The sequence below is a fragment of the Hyperolius riggenbachi genome, chromosome 3, assembly GCF_040937935.1.
Source record: "Hyperolius riggenbachi isolate aHypRig1 chromosome 3, aHypRig1.pri, whole genome shotgun sequence".
NCBI lineage: Eukaryota > Metazoa > Chordata > Amphibia > Anura > Hyperoliidae > Hyperolius > Hyperolius riggenbachi.
The window spans coordinates 344,628,125-344,651,779 of NC_090648.1; the positions used below are offsets into that span (position 1 = coordinate 344,628,125).

The window sequence follows — 23,655 nt, forward strand, 5'->3', positions numbered from 1 at the left end:
GAAGTACAAGGCTAAACACACCCCATACAATCTTGGTTGTTCAATCTCACCACTTTTGGTGGCTGAATAGTGTATTGGTTAAATGCTCTGCCTCTGACACAGGAGACCTGGGTTCGAATCTCGGCTCCTCCTGTTCAGTAAGCCAGTACCCTATTCAGTAAGAAGGCCTTGGGCAAGACTAACACTGCTACTGCCTATAGATTGCGTCTTAGTGGCTGCAACTCATGCGCTTGAGTAAGCCAGGAGAAAAGCGCAATATACATTTTCTGTATGTTGTCTAAAGGTGGCCACCAACGATACAATTTGCTGAATGATCGTGTATGAACGATCAATAATGGAAAAAATCTCTTTAAGCAATCCGATCTGATGAATTAAATGTATCCAATTTTTTGATTGATCCTGTCAATCTGATCAGATTGTCCATTAGTGGCTCTAAACAATCATTTCCGATGATTCATAAGAAGAATTGTTTGTAAACGATAGTTCAGCAAATTGTGCCATTAGCGGCCACCTTAAGAGCTTATCCAATCAATCCTTCAAAGTATTTTCAATCTGTTGGCCCTTATACTACATAGACTTGGTAACTCTGCACAACCAAGATTGTATGGTATGTGTTAAGCTTAAGACTTTACCTAACGCATATAACAGCGCTTCAGAAACCAGCAGTGTCCAACCTGCCAGGAACGCTGTTGATTAGCAGATTTCCACAACCACTATAGTTGTGGGATCCAGATTTTATAGTACGGATAATATCCATAATTGAAGAGTAAAATTATACAATTGCCTGCCATTTAGCTTCAAAATTATTTTCGCTGCAGACTTTTCTGAGTGTAGACACTTTTCTCCTACAGGCTAAGCTAACCAGCCATTAAAGATGAGCTCTACTCATTGTAAAGATGGCATGGTGCAGGAAAGACACACTCACCTGCATGAAGGCCTACTCCCTGTCTTCATCTTTTAAAAATCCCTTTGCAACACCAGATCTGCCAAGCATTGCTCTGGCATGCTCTCATGTTCTTCTGGTCACCATGCTTTCTCAGCAACAATGACCCACAGAAGTGTCTAACTTCAAGAGGAAGTGCAGCGACCAGAACAGGGAGTCTGAGCAGCTTGGATGTGTGATGTTAAACATAGGGATTTTCACAGAAAAAAAATATTGAAGAAGGCTTTTTAGTGTGTGTGAATATGCCTCTTACACTTGCAAGCACCTCCACCCATGCCTTAATATGGTGATAGATGGAGCTCTTCTTTAACCTCCTTCCATAAAAATACCTGCTCATGTCCTCACAAATCAACTTACAGGTAGACTAACCCACAAAGCATGTTTACATGCCTTACTTACTTTACCATCTTCTCAATCATAAAATGCTTCTCTGTTTGGCTTATTTGTTATGATGTAACAATGCATCAACATATGAAATAAGAAAGACGCAACCATATCTAGAGACCTCACTGGCAGCAGTGCAAGCCAGAGAAAGTCTCAGTGCTGAGGCTTGCTCTGGAAATCTGACCATTCTATTTGTGGAATAGGATACCTTGGCTGCAGCAGTTTTAATGCATGTTCATTTAAAAAATGGGGGGGAGGGGTTAGTGCGTTCCACCACTTATCTGACCATTCTATTTGTGGAATAGGATACCTTGGCTGCAGCAGTTTTAATGCATGTTCATTTAAAAAATGGGGGGGAGGGGTTAGTGCGTTCCACCGCTTATCGTCGCTACAACCTTAATTACACTATGGGCCTGCCACAACAGTTAAATGTCACATAACATCAAAGTATAAAAATTCTAAAAAAAAAACATGCGCTGCCTCACAGTCCACTACTTCAAGTCCATGAAGTGCAACCTTTTCTTGATTTTCAAATCCAGGTTTTGAAAATCAAGAAAAGGTTGCACTTCATGGAACTTGAAGTAGTGGACTGTGAAGCAATGCATGTTCATTGCTTTGGAAGTGCTTGTACCTGACTTTCTACTATAGCAGTGCAAGCCATTTACATTACATAAATAGGGAGAATGTAAAAATGGCAAGTATGATAGATTAGACATTTCACAATCCAGCCTGGAGGTATCGGATTTCTCCCAACACAATCAGCACTGACATTCATCAATTATCATTTTATGGTTTGCTTGAGCATCACCAAGTAGCAGCGAGTAAAAATTCCCCTAATTTTCAAAGATCCTGCGACTGAAAAAGGGAATTAAACTGAGCCAATTAAAATCTCCAATGTGTAGGCAGAACTTGTTTATCTAGGCTTGGAAGCACATTGATTAGCTGAAGCCAAATAAATCACTTGTAAAATGCCTGGTCTGTAGCCAAGACCCCAACTTCTTCCTACACCACTGACTGCCTGTGCTGCAGACTGCAGCCTTGTCTGACAGATTAAGGTTGCACCAGCCCCCTCCCAGCTTTAACAGTGGAAATTATGTAATTCAGACACCAAGAGCAGCCACTCTTCTAGAGCTGACATCTGATGCCCCAACACAGCTGCTTTACATCATATGATCAAAATTGACTTTTGGCTGCAGAAAGCTCTTTCGGCACGCACAAATGTAGCATTTGAACACTTACTTTGATTTTTTTCCCTCCTGAGTTAGTGAAAATGAGCTTGTTAGGAGAATGTTTACTAATCTCTGCCATTGAGTCATAAAGGTGCTCGATACAGCAATATAGGAGGATTATCCAAAAAGTAACAGCCTTTGCTTTATCTGCCGCACAAGGTATTTTTTTTGCGTAAATAACTTGCATCTGTCTGGTTAACCCGTTCCCTCCCTGCACCACTTGTTGCATGGCTGAAATGCTGGTAACTGTTTTTTTTTCAGCAGCAATAACATGAATGACCCCCCCCCCCCCCCCCCCCCCCAAATCAGTTCCTCCTACCCATAAAGTATGCTTTCATCTACCATGTAAGGTATTCTTTCTGTGTAATTAATTTAACGGACATCTGTCAGGTTAATTCTTCTCTCCCTGCACAGCTTGTCACTTGACTGCAGCTGTTTGTTCAGCAGCATTAAAATGAATCCCCCCCCCCCCCCCCCGTCAAATCATCCTACCCATACATGAGGAGTGTAATGCTACTAAACAAAGGGATTCAGAGCCTTGTAAAAAGATAAAATACATGTAAAATATAATAAATGCTTGAATAAATGAGATGATTATGTGAAAGAATCAGAAGATAGTGTGCCTACAATAAAAAATAAAACAGGATTCTTTGATTAGTTGGAAACAGTTGTTACTTTCCGGGTGACCCTCATATTATAACTTATCTGCTACAGGCCGAGCTGGATCATCCACAAAGCAACTTGGGCAGATGCCTAATGCCTGCTGGGTGTCGAGGGGTCCATCTAAGGGCTGGTTCAGACGGACGTTTGGAGGCGTCGTGTTCGTTGGTGTCGCGTTCGTTGGCGTCGCGGTGGCAATGCATTTGGGCTTTCAGTAGCGTTCGCGTTGCGTTCGCGTTTTTTCTTCCCCTAGGGGGACATTACCCGTCGCGGTTAACCGCCCCTGGAAGCTACATGTAGCTTCCAGGGGCTCCTTGAACGCCAGGGAAAATCGGGACCCGAACGCCGCGTTCGTGTAAACGTGCGTGAAAGCTTGGTACAAAAGCTCCCATTCGCTTGGATGGGAGCGTTTAACGCCAAGCCCCGAACGCTGGCGGTAAACACTCCGCAAGCGTCCGTCTGAACCAGCCCTAACACATTTTCTGGCCTCCATTTTCCATCTTAAAGAAGCCAGGCACCCAGCACAAGGAGGTAAGTTCAGTATCTTGCCTAGGTCCCCATTTCATGTTAATCCTTCTCTGACAACAGGCAGGTTCTCCCTTTCAGTGTTAGCCATTAAATGTTAAAACATCAGCATTCCACAGGCCATCCATATATTCTACCTCCTCAGCAAGTCCCTCCACCAGTGGCGTAGCTAAGGAGCTGTGGGCCCTGATGCAAGTTTTACAATGGGCCCCAAGCAATTTATACATAACAATTGATACGGCGCACCAAAACCTGCCAATGGCAACTACAGTGTCAGAGGTGCAAGAAGGGGATGATTACCACTATTCAATGTATCTATAGAAGTGATTATTATGAACACAGGACCAATAGAGAGCTAATACTGTAGTTGAGGGAGGGCCCTTCTGGCCCCAACGCAGTCGCAACCTCTGCAACCCCTATTGCTACCCCCTGTCCTTCACCTAAACCTTGCAACACCAGCAATGGACAATGTTAACCACTTGGCACACTGTTAAAACTCATTTCAGATTTACAGGAACTAAAATAATTGGCTTTAGTGCAGCAGTATTAGAAACTCTCCCTGGCAAAGGCATTCCAGCGCCTGTGTGTCAGAATTATACATTTACTAGTATATTACATTAAGAACATGTGATTGGTTTGACTGTCACTAGATCCCTGCACAGTACATTACTGTGAGCAGCTTTGCTTCTGTCTATTATGGAACACTTCAAGCTTATTCCTTCTTCTGAAAGAGGTTATTCTAAGCTATGTGTTTGGTAGTAAAAGCCATTGTTCTGCTATTTATACCTATGCTTTACACTCTGGCAAAATAAAGGTAGACAAATCAGCAAGCCACCTCCCATTAAACTATAAAAATAAATAGTAAGCATTAGTGTGTACTGTTATATAGTGTAAATAGCTAACAAAGTGCTTATGCTTTATGTAGTGTAATCACTGTGCCCCACCTATACTACAGTCATTAGGCATACGAAAAGCTGAACAACTGAGATTAACAAAAAAACAAAACAAAAAACATTTCAGCTCTCATTATTAGATAAAAAAAAATTGTAAGTACATATTATTTGCAGTAGTGAGGCCACAGTAAACCAGTAAACTAGAATTCAGCAGAGGGCTGAGCACCTAGAGTCAGTCTATTACATAGATCTTGTTGGATGTAACTCAGCAACAGTCCAGGCAGGTATATCAGATGCCAAAAAGTCTGCCTGTTTTTGATTTATACTCCTTATTACTGTTATAGACTTTCCACTTAATGAAGAGTCAGTGTGTCTGTGCTGAATCCCAGCACGACTTTAATGTCACAAGTACCACACTTCAGTGCAGCCCTGCATACTATTTACCCATACGTTTTGAATGCACGTTGTCTTGAAAATACTGACGCCCAGGAGTGGAGTGATCCCTTAAGTAGTAGTACTTGTCGCTATCGTAGCACACAGTTCTCCAAAGAAGTTCAAATGAGCAGCGTGTAAGATATTCTCTGGACACAGAGACAAGGCTTCATGCTGACTCTCCAGGCACAGCGGTTCCTGTAGCTTTCTTCTTTGGCCGAGCCTTGACAGTCTTGTTCTGTGACCAAAATGAGAGATGAATTAAAGTGGTATAAATCTCAGCATTTCCTCTTTGTTCTAGAAGATTATTTACAGCATAAAATCTACCACTAAAAAATGCAGCAGAACAGCATTCAAACAGTTAAATGCAGCAGTTTGTTCTTCAGAGGAAAGCTTCTGGCTATCCAAAGAGGTGATAAAATTATTTTTTGCTTACATTCCTTTGTCAGACACATTTAGTAAACATTAGCAAACTGGCAAACCTGAGCTGTTCTGAGCTGAGAAGCAGAAGAAAGAGCTGAGAAGTGATCACTAAAAAATGTTAATATATTAATACAGCAGCTATGCAAAAATGCAATGGCAGAATTCACAGCAGATAAACAGTATTTTGGGGATTTGTAAGTTGTAAACAGGCAAAATTACTTGTGCACAAAAGCAAATATGATAACTGTATGGGTTATGGAATGTTAGGTCAAAGTTTTATTCCAGAGGTCCCTACTGTCAGGAAATATGCCTAAATAATGTAACTATCTTAGGAACCGTAGATGGTGAGTGGGTTTTGTGTGGAAGTAAAACACTGGGCACCTACTGTGATAATATGTATAATCAGAGTATGATCCATTGCAGCCCCAAGAAGAATGGTATATAAGTTACGTCATCCCTGGCACCCACCCCTAGGAGATCCCTGTCTTCTCTCACTGGTGGTCAGAATAAACCAAAGTACTTTACAGACACATCACTAATGTTGGTCAAAGCAATTTTTCATGATCATTTCACTAAGTGTGCAGGGAGGTAGTCACAGATCAGGCATGTACGGCTTGGCTGAGGAGTATGCATTTTCCTATGGTAGACTTTGTCAACCTTTTTACCCTGGAGGAACCCTGCAAATAACTTTTGGATCTCAAGGAACCCCTGCAAACAATTTTTTGATCTTGAGGAAGCTCTGCATTTATTTTTCAGGAGGCATGGTCTTTAAAAGTAGGTGAGGCTGTTAATTTCACTTACCTCTATTACACCGACACTCATTTATACTGTGCTCATTATTCTGATCCCAATTTAGTGCTTCTTTTTACAGTACCCCCTATTATAATGTGCTCTACTATACTTCCCTCATGATGGGGTAAAATGCCAAGGAACCCCTGCAGAGTCCTCAAGGAACCCTGGTTGAGAAAGCCCGTCCTATTGGGATGGAGGGGAAGTAACGTAATAATCTTCAGTGGGAGAAATTTACTGAGACTGTCCTCTGGTGATCATCACACCAATACAATAACTTCAGTCGAACATAATTTCACAAGTTTCTGATACTTTAAAATGGTATCCCTGTTAACGTGAATGTGCACTTTTTCTAACTGGAGATGGAGGCAGGAGGCTCCACACTGCACCCTGGGAAAAAAATGACTTGGTCAACAAAAGCCTGACTGTTATAGAATCCTTAAATAAACAGGGACTAACATCATCTAAAGTACCCCTTTCTGCATATACAGTGGGATGCGAAAGTTTGGGCAGCCTTGTTAATCGTCATGATTTTCCTGTATAAAACGTTGGTTGTTATGATAAAAAAAAAATGTCAGTTAAATATATCATATAGGAGACACACACAATGATATTTGAGAAGTGAAATTAAGTTTAATAGTGTAACGATCGGTGAAGCACAGAGAGGTCTGATTACCGGTGATCTGCAGTATCACAGGAAATACAGACGTATACCAGATTATATGTGATCTGCAGTATCACCGATAATCCAATATACTAGCTAACCTCTGTTCACCTGAGTAGAGTGTTGTGATTGGTGCAACAGTAATACAGAGGACAAGCTTCAGTGCAGTAAGGAGAACTGCACAGATTCCTTCCGCAGATCTGAGCTCTCCAAGACGGGAGGAGTCAGACTGACAGTAGGAAGGACAGACTGAAAGTAACCTTCAGGAGGAAGGATCACTAACAGAGCGAGGAACCGCCTCTAACAGTAAGGTCGGTTCTCGAGGTCGGGCAAGCCAGGTCGTACACACACGGACAGATAAAGTACAAGATCAAGAGGCAAAGGCGGAGTCAAAGTACAGGCAGGGTTCAGCAACGGGGTATCAGAAATATCAGGGTACAAAATCAGGAGGCAGAATCAGAGTCAAGGAACGAGCCGGGGTTCGGCAACAGAGTATCAGAAATAACGAGGTACAAGGTCAGAGTTCAGGAGGATAGTCGAGGCAGGCAAAGGTCATAACAGATAATCACAATCAAACTAGTACTTTAAGCTATCAACAGAATCTAGCTTAGTGTAGGATTACAGCTCCAGCTGGTCCCGGCACACTAACGGATCTGACTACGGATCTGGGTGCTCCCACATATGTGATCGCAACGCCAGACGGGGAGAAAGTGAACAGCTAGCAGTATATATACCTGACCCTCTTCCCAGCACCTCCCTAAGTGCTGCACCAATGGGAAGAGGAGTCAGAGTCAGCTGACCAGCCTGGTCAGCTGACTAACTTAGTTTAAACATAAATTCTTCCTGAGTGCGCGCGCGCGCGTCACTCTAAAACCTGAGGGACTACGAGTCCCAGCCACAACTGCCCCGCTCTGCGGTGTCTCCGCAGCGGGGGTATGCGGATCAACCGCCGCGTCCGACGTTCTCTATGTGTCCCTGCACGGAGACAGCCGCCTCATGCTGAGGAGAGGCGGCTGCCTCTCCGTGTGTGTGGCGCGTCTGTGTGCGGAAAGAGCCGCCTGCCGCTGGATCATGGCGGCGGCTCTTCCGCGTTCTCACAAATGGATTTACAGAAAGTTGCAATAATTGTTTAAATAAAATTAGGCAGGTACATAAATTTGGGCACTGTTGTCATTTTATTGATTCCAAAACCTTTAGAACTATTTACTGGGACTCAAAATGGCTTTTTAAGCTCTGTGACCCCTGACCTACATACACAGGTGAATCCAATTATGAGAAAGAGTATTTAAGGGGGTCAATTGTGAGTTTCCCTCCTCTTTTAATATTCTCTTTAGAGTTGCAACATGGGGGTTTCAAAACAACTCTCTAATTACTTGAGACAAAGATTGTTCACCATCATGGTTTAGGGGAAGGATACAGAAAGCTGTCTCAGAGATTTCAGCTGTCTGTTTCCACAGTTAGGAACATATTGAGAAAATGGAAGACCACAGGCTCAGTTCAAGTTAAGGCTTGAAGTGGCAGACCAAGAAAAATCTCGGATAGACAGAAGTAACAAATAGTGAGAACAGTCCGAGTCAACCCACAGACCAGCACCAAAGACCTACAACATCATCTTGCTGTAGATGGAGTCACTGTGCAACGTTAAACCATTCAGCGCACTTTACACAAGGAGATGCTGTATGTGAGAGTGTTGCAGATGAAGCCTTTTCTCCGCCCACAGCACAAACAGAGCCACTTGAGGTATGCTAAAGCACATTTGGACAAGCCAGCTTCATTTTGTAATAAGGTGCTGTAGACGAAACTAAAATTTAGTTATTTGGGCATAACATTGGGCGTTATGCATGGAGGAAAAAAGAATACAGCATTCCAAGAAAAACACCTGCTACCTACAGTAAAATATGGTGGTGCTTCCATCATGCTGTGGGGCTGTGAGGCCAGTGCAGGGACGGGGAATCTTGTCAAAGTTGAGGGACGCATGGATTCCACTCAGTATCAGCAGATTCTGGAGACCAATGTCCAGGAATCAGTGACAAAGCTGCAGCTGCACCGGGGCTGGATCTTTCAACAAGACAACGACCCTAAACACTGCTCAAAATCCACTAAGGCATTCATGCAGCAGAACAAGTACAACATTCTGGAATGGCCATCTCAGTCCCCAGATCTAAGTATAATTGAAAATCTGGGGTGTGAGTTAAAGAGAGCTGTCCATGCTCGGAAGCAATCAACACTGAATGAACTAGAGATGTTATGTAAAGAGGAATGGTCCAAAATACCTTCAACCAGAATCCAGACTCTAATTGGAACCTACAGGAAGCATTAGAGGCTGTAATTTCTGCAAAAGGAGGATCTACTAAATATTGATTTCATTTATTTTTTGTGGTGCCCAAATTTATGCACCTGCCTAATTTAGTTTAAACAATTATTGTGCTCTTTCTGTAAATCCAATAAACTTCATTTCACTTCTCAAATATCACTGTGTGTCTCCTATATGATATATTTAACTGACATTTTTTTTTATAGTAGCAGCAAACGCTTTATACAGGAAAATCATGACGATTAACAAGGTTGCCCAAACTTTCGCATTCCACTGTACATGTTAGGCGTATGCTATAATTGTGTTTAAATGCTTTTCAAATACCCCTCGATGCTTTTAATCAATTATACATACTTATTCAGGTTTGTTCATAGACGGTTCATCATTTTTATAATCTGAGAATTAAAGGTGCCCATGCATTACTGGATTTGTGGCAAGCATACGCAGTTCATCCATTCATCTAAAAGGAGCCTTAGTATACCTGCAGCAATATTCAAAGACTGAAAAGGATAAATGCATCCAGGTCACTTTGAAACAGATGCAGGCAAGGGCGTAGGGCCCGTGGTCGCAGCGGTCGCCTTGGCGACCGGGCCCGGCTCCTGAGGAGGCGGGGGAGGGGCCCGGGGGGCCCATCTCCGTTTGGAGGGCCATGCGGCCCGTGCGCGCTGGTAGGGGGGAGCCGCAGCCGCGGGGAGGGCAGCCCGACCTCTCCCTCCCTTCCTCTCCCCGGGCCCCCCCCCCCCTCAGATGCAGAGTGAGCGGCTCACGGAAGCGCTGTAGGCAGAACTCACCTCCCTGCGTTCCACTCGCCGCTGATCTCCTCTCTGGCTGGCTCTGCATAGATGCTGTTACACACGCAGCTTCCGGCTAAACAGGAAGCTGCGTGTGTAAGCATCTATGCAGAGCCAGCCAGAGAGGAGATCAGCGGCGATTGGAACCAGGGACGGAGGTGAGTTCTGCCTACAGCGCTTCCGTGAGCCGCTCACTCTGCATCTGAGGGGGGGGCCCCGGGGAGAGGAAGGGAGGGAGAGGTCGGGCTGCCCTCCCCGCGGCTGCGGCCCCCCCCCCTCCATTATGGGGACGGGGCACCTACCTACCTGCCCTATCCTGGGGGGCAGCTACCTAATCTATCCTGGGGGGCACCTACCTAATCTAACCTATACTGGGGGGCACCTACCTAATCTATCCTGGGGGGCAGCTACCTAATCTATCCTGGGGGGCAGCTACCTAATCTAACCTATGCTGGGGGGCACCTACCTAATCTATCCTGGGGGCAGCTACCTAATCTATCCTGGGGGGCAGCTACCTAATCTAACCTAATCCTGGGGGGCAGCTACCTAATCTATCCTGGGGGGCAGCTACCTAATCTAACCTATACTGGGGGGCACCTACCTAATCTAACCTATACTGGGGGGCACCTACCTAATCTATCCTGGGGGCACCTACCTAATCTATCCTGGGGGCAGCTACCTAATCTATCCTGGGGGGCAGCTACCTAATCTATCCTGGGGGGCAGCTACCTAATCTATCCTGGGGGGAAGCTACCTAATCTATCCTGGGGGGCAGCTACCTAATCTAACCTATACTGGGGGGCAGCTACCTAATCTATCCTGGGGGGCAGCTACCTAATCTATCCTGGGGGGCAGCTACCTAATCTAACCTAATCCTGGGGGGCAGCTACCTAATCTATCCTGGGGGAAAGCTACCTAATCTATCCTGGGGGGCAGCTACCTAATCTAACCTATACTGGGGGGCACCTACCTAATCTATCCTGGGGGCAGCTACCTAATCTATCCTGGGGGGCAGCTACCTAATCTAACCTATACTGGGGGGCACCTACCTAATCTAACCTATACTGGGGGGCACCGACCTAATCTAATTTATACTGGGGGCACCTACCTATCTAACCTATACTGGGGGGCACTTACTTATCTAACCTGTATTGGGGGCACCTAGCTAGCCTATACAGGTGGCAACTAAACTGGCTACCTATATTGGAGGCACCTACCTACCTAACCTATACTGGGGGCACCTACCTATCTAACCTACGCTGGGGGCAACTATTCTGGCTACCTATATTAGAGGCACCCACCTAGCTAACCTGTACTGGGGGCACCTATCTATCTAACTTATACCGGCGGCGCCTGCCTATCTCACCTATACCGGGGGCAACTATACTGGCTTACCTATGCCTGACTACCTATACTGGGGGTACCTATAGCTGGCTATAGGGATTTTGATATGTGTGTGCATCCGTCGGGTGTTGCCGGGGGAGGGGGGGCTGTTGTTGCCGGGGGGGGGGCCCACATCCAGATCCTGCATCGGGGCCCAGAGGTTTGTAGCTACGCCACTGGATGCAGGGAAACCATTCCTGACATTTTTTTTAATTACTTATGCACCTTGAGGAGGTACCACCAAATATTTCACATCTACTTTATTATTTTTATTATTATTATTTAGTATTTATATAGCGCCGACATATTACGCAGAGCTGTACAGTGTATATATACATCTTGGCACTAACTGTCCCTCAAAGGAGCTCACAATCTAATCCCTACCATTGCCATATGTCTATATTATGTAGTGTAAGTACTGTAGTCTAGGGCCAATTTTAGGGGGAGCCAATTAACTTATCCGTATGTTTTTGGAATGTGGGAGGAAACCGGAGTGCCCGGAGGAAACCCACGCAGACACGGAGAGAACATACAAACTCTTTGCAGATAGTGCCCTGGCTGGGATTCGAACCAGGGACCCAGCGCTGCAAGGCGCTGCACTACGCCACCGTGCTGCCCTTTATCCCAGTAAGGGCCCATTCACACTAGAGCGTTTTGCCGCGATTTCGGCAAAACGCTCAACCGCTAGAGCTTTTTAAAAAAGTGCAAGTGTAATGAAACCCTATGGGCCCATTAGTTGGGTGATTTGCGCTAATTCAAGTGTGAATGAGGCCTAACTGTCATGCCAACCCTAAAAAGCAGACAAAATAGTTGACTTATCAAGGCAAGTGCAAAGAAACCTATAGAAAAATTGGTTAGCTGCCCAGGGAAACCAGATGGAATCCTTGTTTTATGTTATAGCTGAAACATGATTTGTTGCTGTGGACAACTGCTCCTCCTTTCCCCAGTTGTCTTTACATCTGCAGAGTCATTTCTCTGAAGAGGTGCAGAGGCTTTGTTAGGAAACAAAATATAAACAGTGCTTACTAGAGTTCTTCTATGGGTATTTCAATCAGTGGTGTGCCTTATAGAGTGTATAAATGGCACAATGTGCTACAAACATCTTTTTTTTCCCCCATCAATCAGCATTTACCACCCTCACAAAGCACAGGAACATCTTCAAACTGGCCTTATTGTGAGCAGCTTTTTGCACATTGAAATCAGCTTGCGAATTAAATCTTCCTTATTCCCACTGAATTTGTTCAGCAGATAATTATTTTACACAACCTACAATTTACCCATCACTGGATATAAACAGCTGTTGTGCGTCAGCACAAAAACAGAATGCTTTTATAGAGGAGGAACAGCAGTTTGGCTTCCCGACATGGATTGAGTTTCGGATACAAATGTTCTGTTTGTAATGTAAATATAGTTAAATGAATCTTAAAATATGCCACTAACTGTCTCCTGAAGATCAGGTGACCTTCACACTGATGGAACACGTGACAGGCACCTCTAAAAGGCAGGGCTGCTAATGTAATAGGAACTGCTGTACTAGAAGAGTGGGGCTGCAGTAAATAGAAACAATGGGGGTGGGTGAGGGGGAGGCAGAGCAGTTCTGTACAATTTCAGTGAAGGAGAACTTCTGGGGATCAGTTGAATTGGGCGCTGGTTTCCGCAGGCATTCAATAGACCGTAATGTTACATTGTGGTCACATGGTCCTAAGCTGGTGAGCTGAATGCCCGATACGCTAGCAGTAGCCGATTGGCAATAGTTCGGCTATGGCTATTTAGGTAATACTAGCCAGTAGTTATCACTGACCAAACGACTAGAAGTTTGACTAATAGGTCCGGTACTTTGGGTGCTGGGAGTTAGTGTAAGACATTAGGAGGGGGGGGGTGGGGGGGTTAGTGTAAAGCATTAGGAGAGGGGTTAGTGTAAAGGATTAGGAGGGGAGATAATGTTAGGCATTGGATGACAGGATTAGGCATAAGAAGGTGGGTTTAATGTTAGGCATTAGGAAGGAGGTTTACTGTTAGACATTAGAAGTGAGTGTTAGGCATTAGGAGAGAGAGTTAGTGTTAGGCATCAGGAGGGGGGCTCGTGTAAGGCATTAGGAGAGAGGGTAAGTGCAAGGAATTTGGAGGTGGGTTAGTGTTAGGCATTAGGATGGGGGTTAGTGTAAAGCATTAGGAGAGGGGTTAGTGTAAGGCAATAGGAGGGAAGGTGGGTTAGTGTTAGGTATTAAGAAGGGGGGTTAGTGTCAGAATAGGGGACCAACTATCAGCATGACTAGAACTTCTGTACAAGGAAGGACAGGCTTAATATGGAAGAGAAGTGGCAGGAGGCAGGTAACCTAGAGTGGGAAAACTATGAAAAGGGTTCTGCTTACGTAACAGCACTACACTTATTAATGTTTGCTGCCATCTGTTAAGAATTATTATGTGCTTTACTATTCATTTATTCTGCCCATTTTTGTTGAATCTTTTTAAAGGGACATTAAAGGAAAACTGACACGAGAGAGATATGAAGGCTGCCATATTTATTTATTTTTAAGCAATACCAGTTACCTGGCTGTCATGCTCATCCTCTGCCTCCAATGCTTTCAGCCATAGATCCTGAACAGAGCATACAGCAGATCAGGTGTTTCTCACATTATTGTCAGGATTGACAAGATTAGCTGCATGCTTGTTTCTGGTGCAATTCAGACACTACTGAAGCCAAATAGATCAGTAGGGCTACCAGGTAACCGGAATTGTTTAAAAGGAAATTAAAATGGCAGTCTCCATATCCCTCTCACTTCAGTTGTCCTTTAAGTATGGTAAAATTTATGAAACGTAAACTGTAACAAAACATACCTCCACTTTTGTAACCTTTTTAACACTCTTGACACTTGCTGTTCGTTTGGGCACTTTTTCAGGAGCATCTTCATCTGACTGTTCAGTTTTCACATCAGACTGTTCCCCATCTGACTTCACACTATGCTTTGGCTCTTCAGCAACTACCAAACCAACAGGAGCTACAAAAATGAAAATGTGGTGTTAACATGCATCCAATACTCATGGCCATATTTAAATAGGAACCAAACAAGAGGAAAAAAACCACCTTTGGCCAGATTGCACCCACAGCCTCATACATAGAAAATACAACCATACTACCTAGCTACTCCTCCACCATTGTGTAAAATGTGTGATTAGTGGATAGCTGCATCAAATTCAGGCAACCGTCATCTTTAAAAACACACACACAAGGTAAAAAGCATTACAAAATCCAAAGGTAAATGCAGAAAAAAATAATAATCAGGATTTCATATTCAATGTTAATTATTTTACAAGGCATGATTAGTTTTAAGTTTGGGTCGGCTTAGTAAATCTGCAAAGTTTAAGAATAATTTTGCTTTTTCAACATCCAAAACTTTATCAATTTGATATGCCCATTATTGAGATTGTTTTGGTAACAATATTAGTAATATTTTGATACACTGTGAACCAATCCCTGCCAGTTCACAATAGTGGCCTATAAGAAGTAACCTGTGTTTCAGTTGAGCATAGCTCCTCCCACATACATACAGGAGGCCAGTCACGGTGGACCTTCCTGTCACCATGCTTTTTACAATGACATGGCATGTAATTCCTATCCTGTAACTGGTCATTGGATTTAAAGAGACCTTTTGTGATACATCGCAGCTAGTGCGATTCTGTCACTTGGCAACAGTGCATACCATTATGCATAGTGGCACAACAAATTACCTGAGAATGATTCAAGTTTAGTCTCCAAAGTGCCACGATGGGCAGCAACTCTCCAAGGGGCGTATCTTAATGTTTAATTAATAAGTTCCAAAAAGTCCAAAATATAAAAACTTAAAACAGCCAACCAGATATGGGTTTGCTGTGGTCACAGCAGTGAAAAATTAGTTATGATTGGTTGTGGTGAACCGTGAATTATTGCTTTTTTCACATCATCACTGCGTTTTGTACAATTTTGCTGAGGTTTGTGCAAATCTAAACATGATAGCAAGGGAAAGAATCACCAAACAATAATATGTAGCTGCAGTGACTTTCTCAAGGTACTAAATGATGATGAAACAAGTTACATCATGGAAGTGAAATACCTGTATCACTTCAAGGGCTAAGATGGTAGGGCAAAGATGATACCGACACCTAACAATACACAGGTATTTCAAGCAACAGAAACCAAAGAAACGGTTTGGGTCTAACTTACATCACTGTTCCGTCTGTGAAATAATAACTGTGAAGAATACATGGACAGCTGTCAATGCCAAATACAACTTTGCAACGCAACAGTGTTCTAATAATCATAATTATTATTATAAATATCATTGACTAGGGATGGTCAATGAGTTTGACATTCTGAGTTGATGCAAATGTTTGTTAATTTTATGAAAACTTATGCAACTTGAAAATGAATCAATCAAATGCACCAATTCAAAACTATCATCATTTTACTGACCGTCCCTATCACTGAAAAGCAACAGTAGAAGGAGAACCTGACCTTGCAAACTTACAAACTAAGGGAAAATGTGAATGTTGCTAAGAAAGGGAAATAGGTAAGAAACAACAGAAAACCTTTATATCTACATACTTCAGAAAAACATGTTTTTTTTGTTTGTTTAGAGTGTAAAAAGGTTGCTTCCTCTTTAAGCTGTGTTCACACTGGCAATAAAAATGGTCCATTTAGTGGAATGAAACGGATTGAGATCCGTCATATCAGTCCATTCAGAACAGATTAGTTTGGTCTGTTCTGGTGGACGGACCACAAGTTTGGGTCCTTTACGACTCCATTTCTCCATTAGTAGCCTTTAAACTCGTCCAGTTGCGCTCTGTCACACATACACACCCCCGTCGCGCTCCCATGGCCAGGAGCATTCTGTTTACCGAGATGGCCAGTGGAGGATCGGAGCATCCTGAGGAGACTGGGAGGGAGCCCATGGCTGGAAAAAGCTCCAGGTAAGTATAACTGCTTTGCTTTTATTTGTCTCACATTTTCTTAAACTAAATGATCTATTTGTCATAAATACATCACAACACTTGAGGGATTAGCAAATGTTCTTGCAAGAACCCTTGTGATGCCCGGTTGTAATTAATTCATATAATGACATTTATTTATATTTGCAAAAAATAACCCGCCTTCCAATATTTAAATGTATATAAGGTGTGTGTTCTACCATCTTGTCAGCATACAGGAGTAGAGTCTGAAGAAGGCTTATTAGCTAAAAGCTTACTCTTTTTCTTTGAAGGTAGCCAATCAATGGTATCCTGCTTTTACCGATGGCTACAGTACAATAATCTAACAGTAGCTCAGTGAGTTAAGGTGCCCATACACTCGTCAGATTGGCAGCAGACAGATAAGAAATGCATCTGATGATCTATCTGATGCGTTTTTAGAACATTTTTTACCAGGATAGAATTCCAATAGATTTCAGTTTGAAATCTGTTGAAATTCGATCTGATGGCATCTTTTTGCCATCAGATTTCCATTAAGGCCAATGCAAACTGATAAGCAATCTCATCAGATCGACCTAAATTTTCCACCCTGCTAGTTCGATGGAAATCCATCGAAATCGATCGAAATCGGCCGTCGATCGGTCGATTGGCCAACCGATTTGCGATCGATCGATCGATCGATCGATCGCGATCGATCGGTCGGCCAGAAAATCGGCTGAGTGTATGGGCTGCTTAACACCCAGGCTTTGCTGCTTCAAGGTCTTGGGTTTGATTCCTGACAAGGACACTCTTTCCTTTGTGTGCCCCACTTATATCCAAATCCTAAAAACCCCTGGCAAGTGAATCGTCTTCCTTCCTCGTTGGCCGTAGACTGTGATAAGGCATTATATAATAATCCCCTCTGAGGGAAAGTGAATTAAATGATTAATTTATTGTTCTCTGCAAAGCTCTGAAGATAATCTGTCACAACTGAATAAATGTGTAGAACAGATACATTTATGGCTGACATGCTCTAATAAGCTGGGTCTACACAGTACAATGTGTCTTTTCAATCGAGCCGCTGATGCGGTTCGATTGATAAAAGCCGACAGGTCCGATCTAGCCGCGGCCGATTCCCTGCTCGTTTCCCGTGAGCGAACAATAGCGGGGAATCGAGCGGAAGATGAGCGGCGCCAGGGGGGACGAGGGGGGATCGAAACCGACGCATGCGCGGACGAGCGGGGACGCGGCGGGTACGCGCGGGGATGCGGCAGAGTCGATCCGGCAGCTAATCAAGCCGCCGGATCGCTGCGTGTAGATCCGCCTTTAGACAAGACAAATACCATTTATATTGTGCTTTTCTCCTGAAAGACTCAAGTCGCCAGAGCTGCAGCCACTAGGACACGATCTATAGACAGCAGCAGTGTTGGGGAGTCTTGCCCAAGGTCTCCTACTAAATAGGTGCTGGCTTACACCTTTACCGTTTACTATATCAGAAGTTTACTATATCCTAGAAATAGCCCAGCATACCCTGGTACAGTCTCTGCTGCAAAAGACCAACTCTGTCCTCCCATTGGAGGTACAGTACAAGGACTTGCACATTTGGTGGACTACAAGGTTAAGTATACCTTAGTACTGCATAGCCAGGCTGGACAAATTGCTGGTACAGTAACCCGGGCTCCTCAAAAATTGCAGTCGTCACTGAATAAAGGCAGCCACTCGCTTCCTGTGAGTGATACCACCGCGGGTGAGACTTGCAGCACGTGTCCTGCAAAACGTTCTGCTCACACGTGACCCAATCATGAAGCCACTCTTCAAAATGCAGCCAATCATGATAAACCACTAGCATATGTAATGCGAGTGGCTCCAATACCTCTGTGGGTGAGACTTAGCACTCTCCTCTCCACTCTTAGTTCTGCAGCAAGTAGGCCCGCTCTGATCTGCACTAAAAGAAGCCTGTATTGCGCTCCACATGCTACCAGGAGACAATTTTATCGCTGATTGCAAAGTGCAAGTCGTAACACTGCATCCTCTTTTGTTTACATTCACATTAATCTTAATTTTCCCCAAGCTACTTATTTGCACAGTACTGTATATCCAGTACCAGTGCCATTCTTCTTGTCTTACAAATGTTATCAGGCATCAACTCACTCAGGCAACCAGCCTGAAATTGCACTGAGGAAAAGAAGATTTTGGGGGGAAAAAAATTGGATTACAACCCTCAATTTTTATAAAATACTAGTTCTGAGGGGCAGGGCCAGCCCGCTCATGAGGCGGGGTGAAACTTTTGCCTCAGGCGGCACTTCTAGGGGCGCAGCAACCGCCTGTCCGTGGGTGCGGGGAGGGGGGGCGGCCGCCGAGCTGGAGGGGTAGCGGGCAGGAAGGGGGTATTGGGCCTAGCGGTGGTGAGAGGGTCGGACCCCCCCCCTCCCTTGCCTGGGTCCCCCGATCTGCGCTCTACCTCCACCTTTAAATAGTTATGTAGCAGCCGATAGTAAGAGGGACGGGCGGGGATCACTCTCCTCTTCCAGTTCCAGCGTGCGCTCCACTGACGTCACTTCCTGCAACGCCGTCCACTTACAATACAGTGGGCGGGGTTGCATGAAGTGACGTCAGTGGAGCGCAAGCTGGAACCGGAAGAGATGAGTGATCTCCGCCCATCCCTCTTACTATCGGCTGCTATGTAACTATTTAAAGCTGGAGGTGGAGCGCAGATCGGGGGACCCAGGCGAAGGAGGGGAGGTCCAACCCCCCTCTCCACCGATAGGCCCAATACCCCCTTCCTGCCCGCTACCCCTCCAGCTCGGCAGCCCCCCCCCACCCACGGCTTGGGCGGGGGGGGGGTGTGGGCGGCAATTTTGTCTAAGTTTGCCTCAGGCGGCAAAAAGTCTAGGGCCGGCCCTGCTGAGGGGTCATACAACAACACCTTTACACATTCAAGTGGGTGGGTTGCACAATATTAAAGGGAATCTGAAGTGAAAACAAACTTATGATATAATGATTTGTATGTGTTGTACAGCTAAGAAATAAAACATTAGCAGCAGAAATATAAGTCTAATATTGTTCTCAATACAGGAAGTGTTAAGAAACTCCAGTTATCTATGCAAAAGAGCTTCTCTGAGCTCCACGACTTTCAAAGTCGCAGAGAGCTCTGTCTTCTGAAGCTTATTATCGCAAGTGTCTGTCACTGTATTTCGTGTTTTCCGTAGAGTAAAGTGCAAACGTTCACTAGCCTGCTCTGTGAAATCATTTAGAATGCTGAGTATAGTGTGTAAATTGCAAATATTAGAGAATATTAGAGAATGACGCAAAGTTATAAAAAAAACTATAGAACTGAAAATAAAAATGAGACTATTGTCTTTGCTACTATTGTTCTTTTAATAATCCGTACTACACATACAATTCATTATATTCATAAAAATATTTTTTGCTTCAGTGTCACTTTAACAGAAAACTAAAGGAGGATGATAACAGCACAGACATTCTCAACAATCAATCGTTCTTCAAGGGAAAATGATAATCTATATTTAGTGTGTTAAGACAGGCTTAATACATTTTACCATCATGTAAGAATGTTACCTGTTTGCCCTTGAGCACCTCCCATGTCACATCTGAAAATGACAGTTTTTTTAAAATCTTGAGTGCAATACGTCAAATATGCAAACACACACGCACGCACGCACGCACGCACGCACGCACCTTTTACCATAACAAAATATGGCAACACTGGTAATGGTGCCTAAATGTAGGCTTGTTGTGTTCTCTGCAAGTCCTTGCTATAATTCTCACACAGATTCCAGTGCCATAGGAAACTTCTAGATTCTGTACTCAGATGCTATTGATTTTAACCCAAGGAAGCTTGATTCCAGGTCAAAGTAAAAGCCATCTTGAGCAGATAGAAGCAGCTACTGGGCACTTAGGTAGCAGGGTTTTTCACAAGGAGACCTAGTCAGTTGACTGGGGGCTATTGGGTGTCAGGAGGCCAACTACAACTTTCTCTGACCTATCACCCATCTCGGGTTATGAAAAGGACCATAAGATGGAGCCAACGTTACTAAGTTGCCTAAGGCCCCATTTACTCTTCATCCATCTCTATGTATTGAGAGGCCGTAACCTGTCTTCTTTCCTATCCCCTGATGCTACTCCACATCCATATGTGCTTCTAAAGATTTCCCAATCAAGGACTAGATCAATACCTAAGTGCCTAGTTTCCATTTCTATCTATTGCAGGCTCATCACTGGGAGCACAGATTGTGAAGCACCCTGTCTACAGTCTAGTGCCAGCACTTTTCTTGCCTTCAGCCTTCTTGTATGCCATGGTCTACTCATGTGTAATGGAGGGAAAAGCAAATGAGGATGCACACCTAAACATCAATCATATTCATAAGATAAATAAGCAGTAAAACATCTATTTGGGTGCTGTGTATAATATTATAGATACCGCCGCACTGCACATAGCTCGTTGCCTCTTATCAAATCCCATTGAAAAAGGACTACAGTTCCGAAACGCCGCGCCATCTGGGTAATATAGTGGTGTGTTTCCCAGTCACTGTGATTTACATGGATTTGCTTGTTATGCATCTTTGCACTATGTCTAGGATTTTAACAGCCAGCATTTGTTGACCTATGTATTGCCTATCATCTGCTACAAGCAGCTCACAGATGATGTATTGCTTACATACCTATGGATATACCAGTGTTACATGCTGAGCTGTATATTTGATGTATATTGTATATAGTTTTGTACAGATCTTTACTACACCCTCTTGTGATTTGTCAGTATCTATAATACAGACCTTTTTTGCCTTGATACACAAGGTTTGCGTGTCATCCATTGTTTTATACTACTCATGTGTAATGCCTGGGGCACTAGGTACTTAGCAGATTTATAGAAATCGAGAAGTCGGGGATAGCCAAAGCTCATACACGTATCAGAAACAGAGGTATCTCTGAAAAACTAGCTGACTTAGACACAATAGCAAGGCAAGGTCCAGCGCTCAGCGTACTGATAGCTATAACGGACAGCGAGTAACTGAATGCCCTGGGCTTATATAGAAGGAATAGATCACAGACCAAGCCCCCAGGAAAATTGGACCAATCAGCAACATCCCTGCAGTAAGTGTCAGCTGACCACGGGAATCAGCTGACACACCTCAGACACACCTCCTTAACCTATAAAGGCAGCTCTGAGCTGCGCGCATCCTCCTAGGGAGATTGCCAGAAACAACACGCTGACCCACGTCTATAGGGAAGCCGGGGATGCAAACATGCTGACTCACATCTACAGGGGGGCCGGGGATGCGCCTGAACAAAGAGGAAGAGGAAGCTTCTTGCAGCTGCTCAACATTGTCAGAGCAGCCTCCAGAGACAACACCAGATAAGTTTGTTACATCATGTACACAAAAATCAATGTGAAGCTTACAAGAGGTACCTGAAGGCACAACAAGGTTGGCAGCATTGTCAGTTTGTTCAAAGTTACAGGATAATAATGTATTCTACATAAAGTAGAATTCATGGAGAATCATGTGACTGACCTGACTAATCTCAAAGACACCAACTGAGAAGCACTTGTAGTGTAGCATGTAAGTATCAGAAAGCAAAATAATAATTTACATAAATAGCTACTCACAGATGGAGGTCCTCTGAAAGGCTGCCAACAAGCCAGGTAGGGTAAACAAGCCCAACCCCACTCTGGTCTGCAGAAGTATTGAATCAATATCCGTTGCCACTACCAAAAGATGGGCTTTTTAGAATTATAAGCAGAGGCATAGCTATAGTGGGAGCGGCCCCTGCAACCACAGGGGGGGCAAGAGCTGTCAGGGGCCCAAACTATTTACCCTCCTTCCAATACAGGAATCCATCCTGCAGATTAGGTGTTGCCACACTTGTCATGGGAGGGCATCATGATGGCCACACTGACAGATGGGCCCCTGCCTGTGGGGGTCACCTGGGAGGTTGCCAATCATAGTGAAAAGTGCAAACTGCGGAAGGAGGAACCAGCACTTTGCTGTGAAAACCTAGAATACGTTTATCAGAGTGCTGTGGGCCACTTGAGGAAATGAGTGCAAGCAGGCAAATCCAGATGCCTGCACTTCACATTAGCACTTTGGAAGATAGGAACTGGTCATTGAAACATTTCATTTGTCTTTTCCTTTCTCTAATTCTGTAGGCTCACAGTTCATTAACACACCTTATTATGTAAACTCCATTGCTCAGCACTGTAATGTGCAAATGAGGTCTGCATTCAGCAAACCATGCACATATGTCTTCATAACCAGGGGCGTAGCAATAGGGGTTGCAGAGGTTGCAACTGCATCGGGGCCCAGAGGGGCCCTTCCTCAATTTCAGAATTATCTCTCTATTGGTCCTGTGCTCATAATAATCACTTCTATAGATAGTTTGAATATTGGTAATCCCTAACAAACTGTTCCCCAGCCCCTTCTTGCTCCTCTGACACTGTAGTTGCTATTGGCAGGTTTTGGTGCGCTGTATCAATTGTTACAAATAGAGTGCTTGGGGGGCCCCAATGTAAAACTTGCACTGGGGCCCACAGCTCCTTAGCTACACTACTGTTCATAACACCACATAGACTATCAGTCTGTGAGACATGAATGACCTTTTCCAAAGTAAAAAAAGTAAAAGGGGTATAAGCAGAAATATGACAGAGAACATTTAGATATCTCTACCTGGATCCGCAATGGTTTCCACTAATCCACTGGAGGCACTGCGCAACCGAGGCTCTGGATTCTGCATGTGAACAGCATCATCATCTTGTATAAGAGTCAAATCCTGCATGCTGAAACTTCGCAGCTTCTCTGATAACACCCCCTGACCCTGAAAGACAGGGCATAATGACAACCCACTTAATACAAGAATACAGTACAATAACATTTGTGAAGTGCTTTTCTCCCAAAGGATGCAAAGCAAATAGATATGTCTCAGAGCAATACAAAGTTGCAGGCTGGACTGTGTTACAGATGAAATATTCATGTGTTCGTAAATGCCACACTAAACAGATGGCTTTCAGTTTGAACTTAAAGGATACATCCCAGGTCCCTAAAGAACAAAAATCCACGTACCTGGGGCTTCCTCCAGCCCCTGGCAGCCGTCCTGTGCCCTCGCCGCAGCTCCGGTGGTTCCTGGTCTCTTCCGGTGCAGACTGTACTGCGCAGGTGCAGTAGTTCAGCGCCTGCGCAGTACAGTCCAGATGACGTTAGCGCAACCACGTGAGCCGCACTCTGGAGCGCAAAAAGAATCCAACCCGGATGCCGACCAGGCAAGGTCGGCATGTGCACCAGAGGA

The 23,655-nt window shown here is 44.2% G+C and overlaps 1 protein-coding gene across 7 annotated transcripts in view; it reads right to left on the reverse strand.

Annotated features, from left to right (window-relative positions):
- REEP2 (receptor accessory protein 2) overlaps positions 1–23,655 on the reverse strand; it is a 57,660-nt gene that overhangs the window by 12,825 nt on the left and 21,180 nt on the right. For 3 of the 7 annotated variants that reach the window (XR_011030470.1, XR_011030469.1, XR_011030467.1), the window contains exons 6-8: positions 23,040–23,187; positions 14,269–14,429; positions 5,079–5,304 (exon numbers count right to left, since the gene is read on the reverse strand). Coding sequence is in view for 2 of the 7 variants with exons in the window: in XM_068276998.1 (XP_068133099.1) it covers positions 5,236–5,304; positions 14,269–14,429; positions 23,040–23,187 (378 nt within the window). In the remaining 5 variants the exon portion in view is untranslated. Of the gene's footprint in view, positions 1–5,004; positions 5,305–14,268; positions 14,430–23,039; positions 23,188–23,655 lie in introns of those variants that run through there. The other 4 variants (XR_011030471.1, XR_011030468.1, XM_068276998.1 and 1 more) reach the window with 2 other exon arrangements.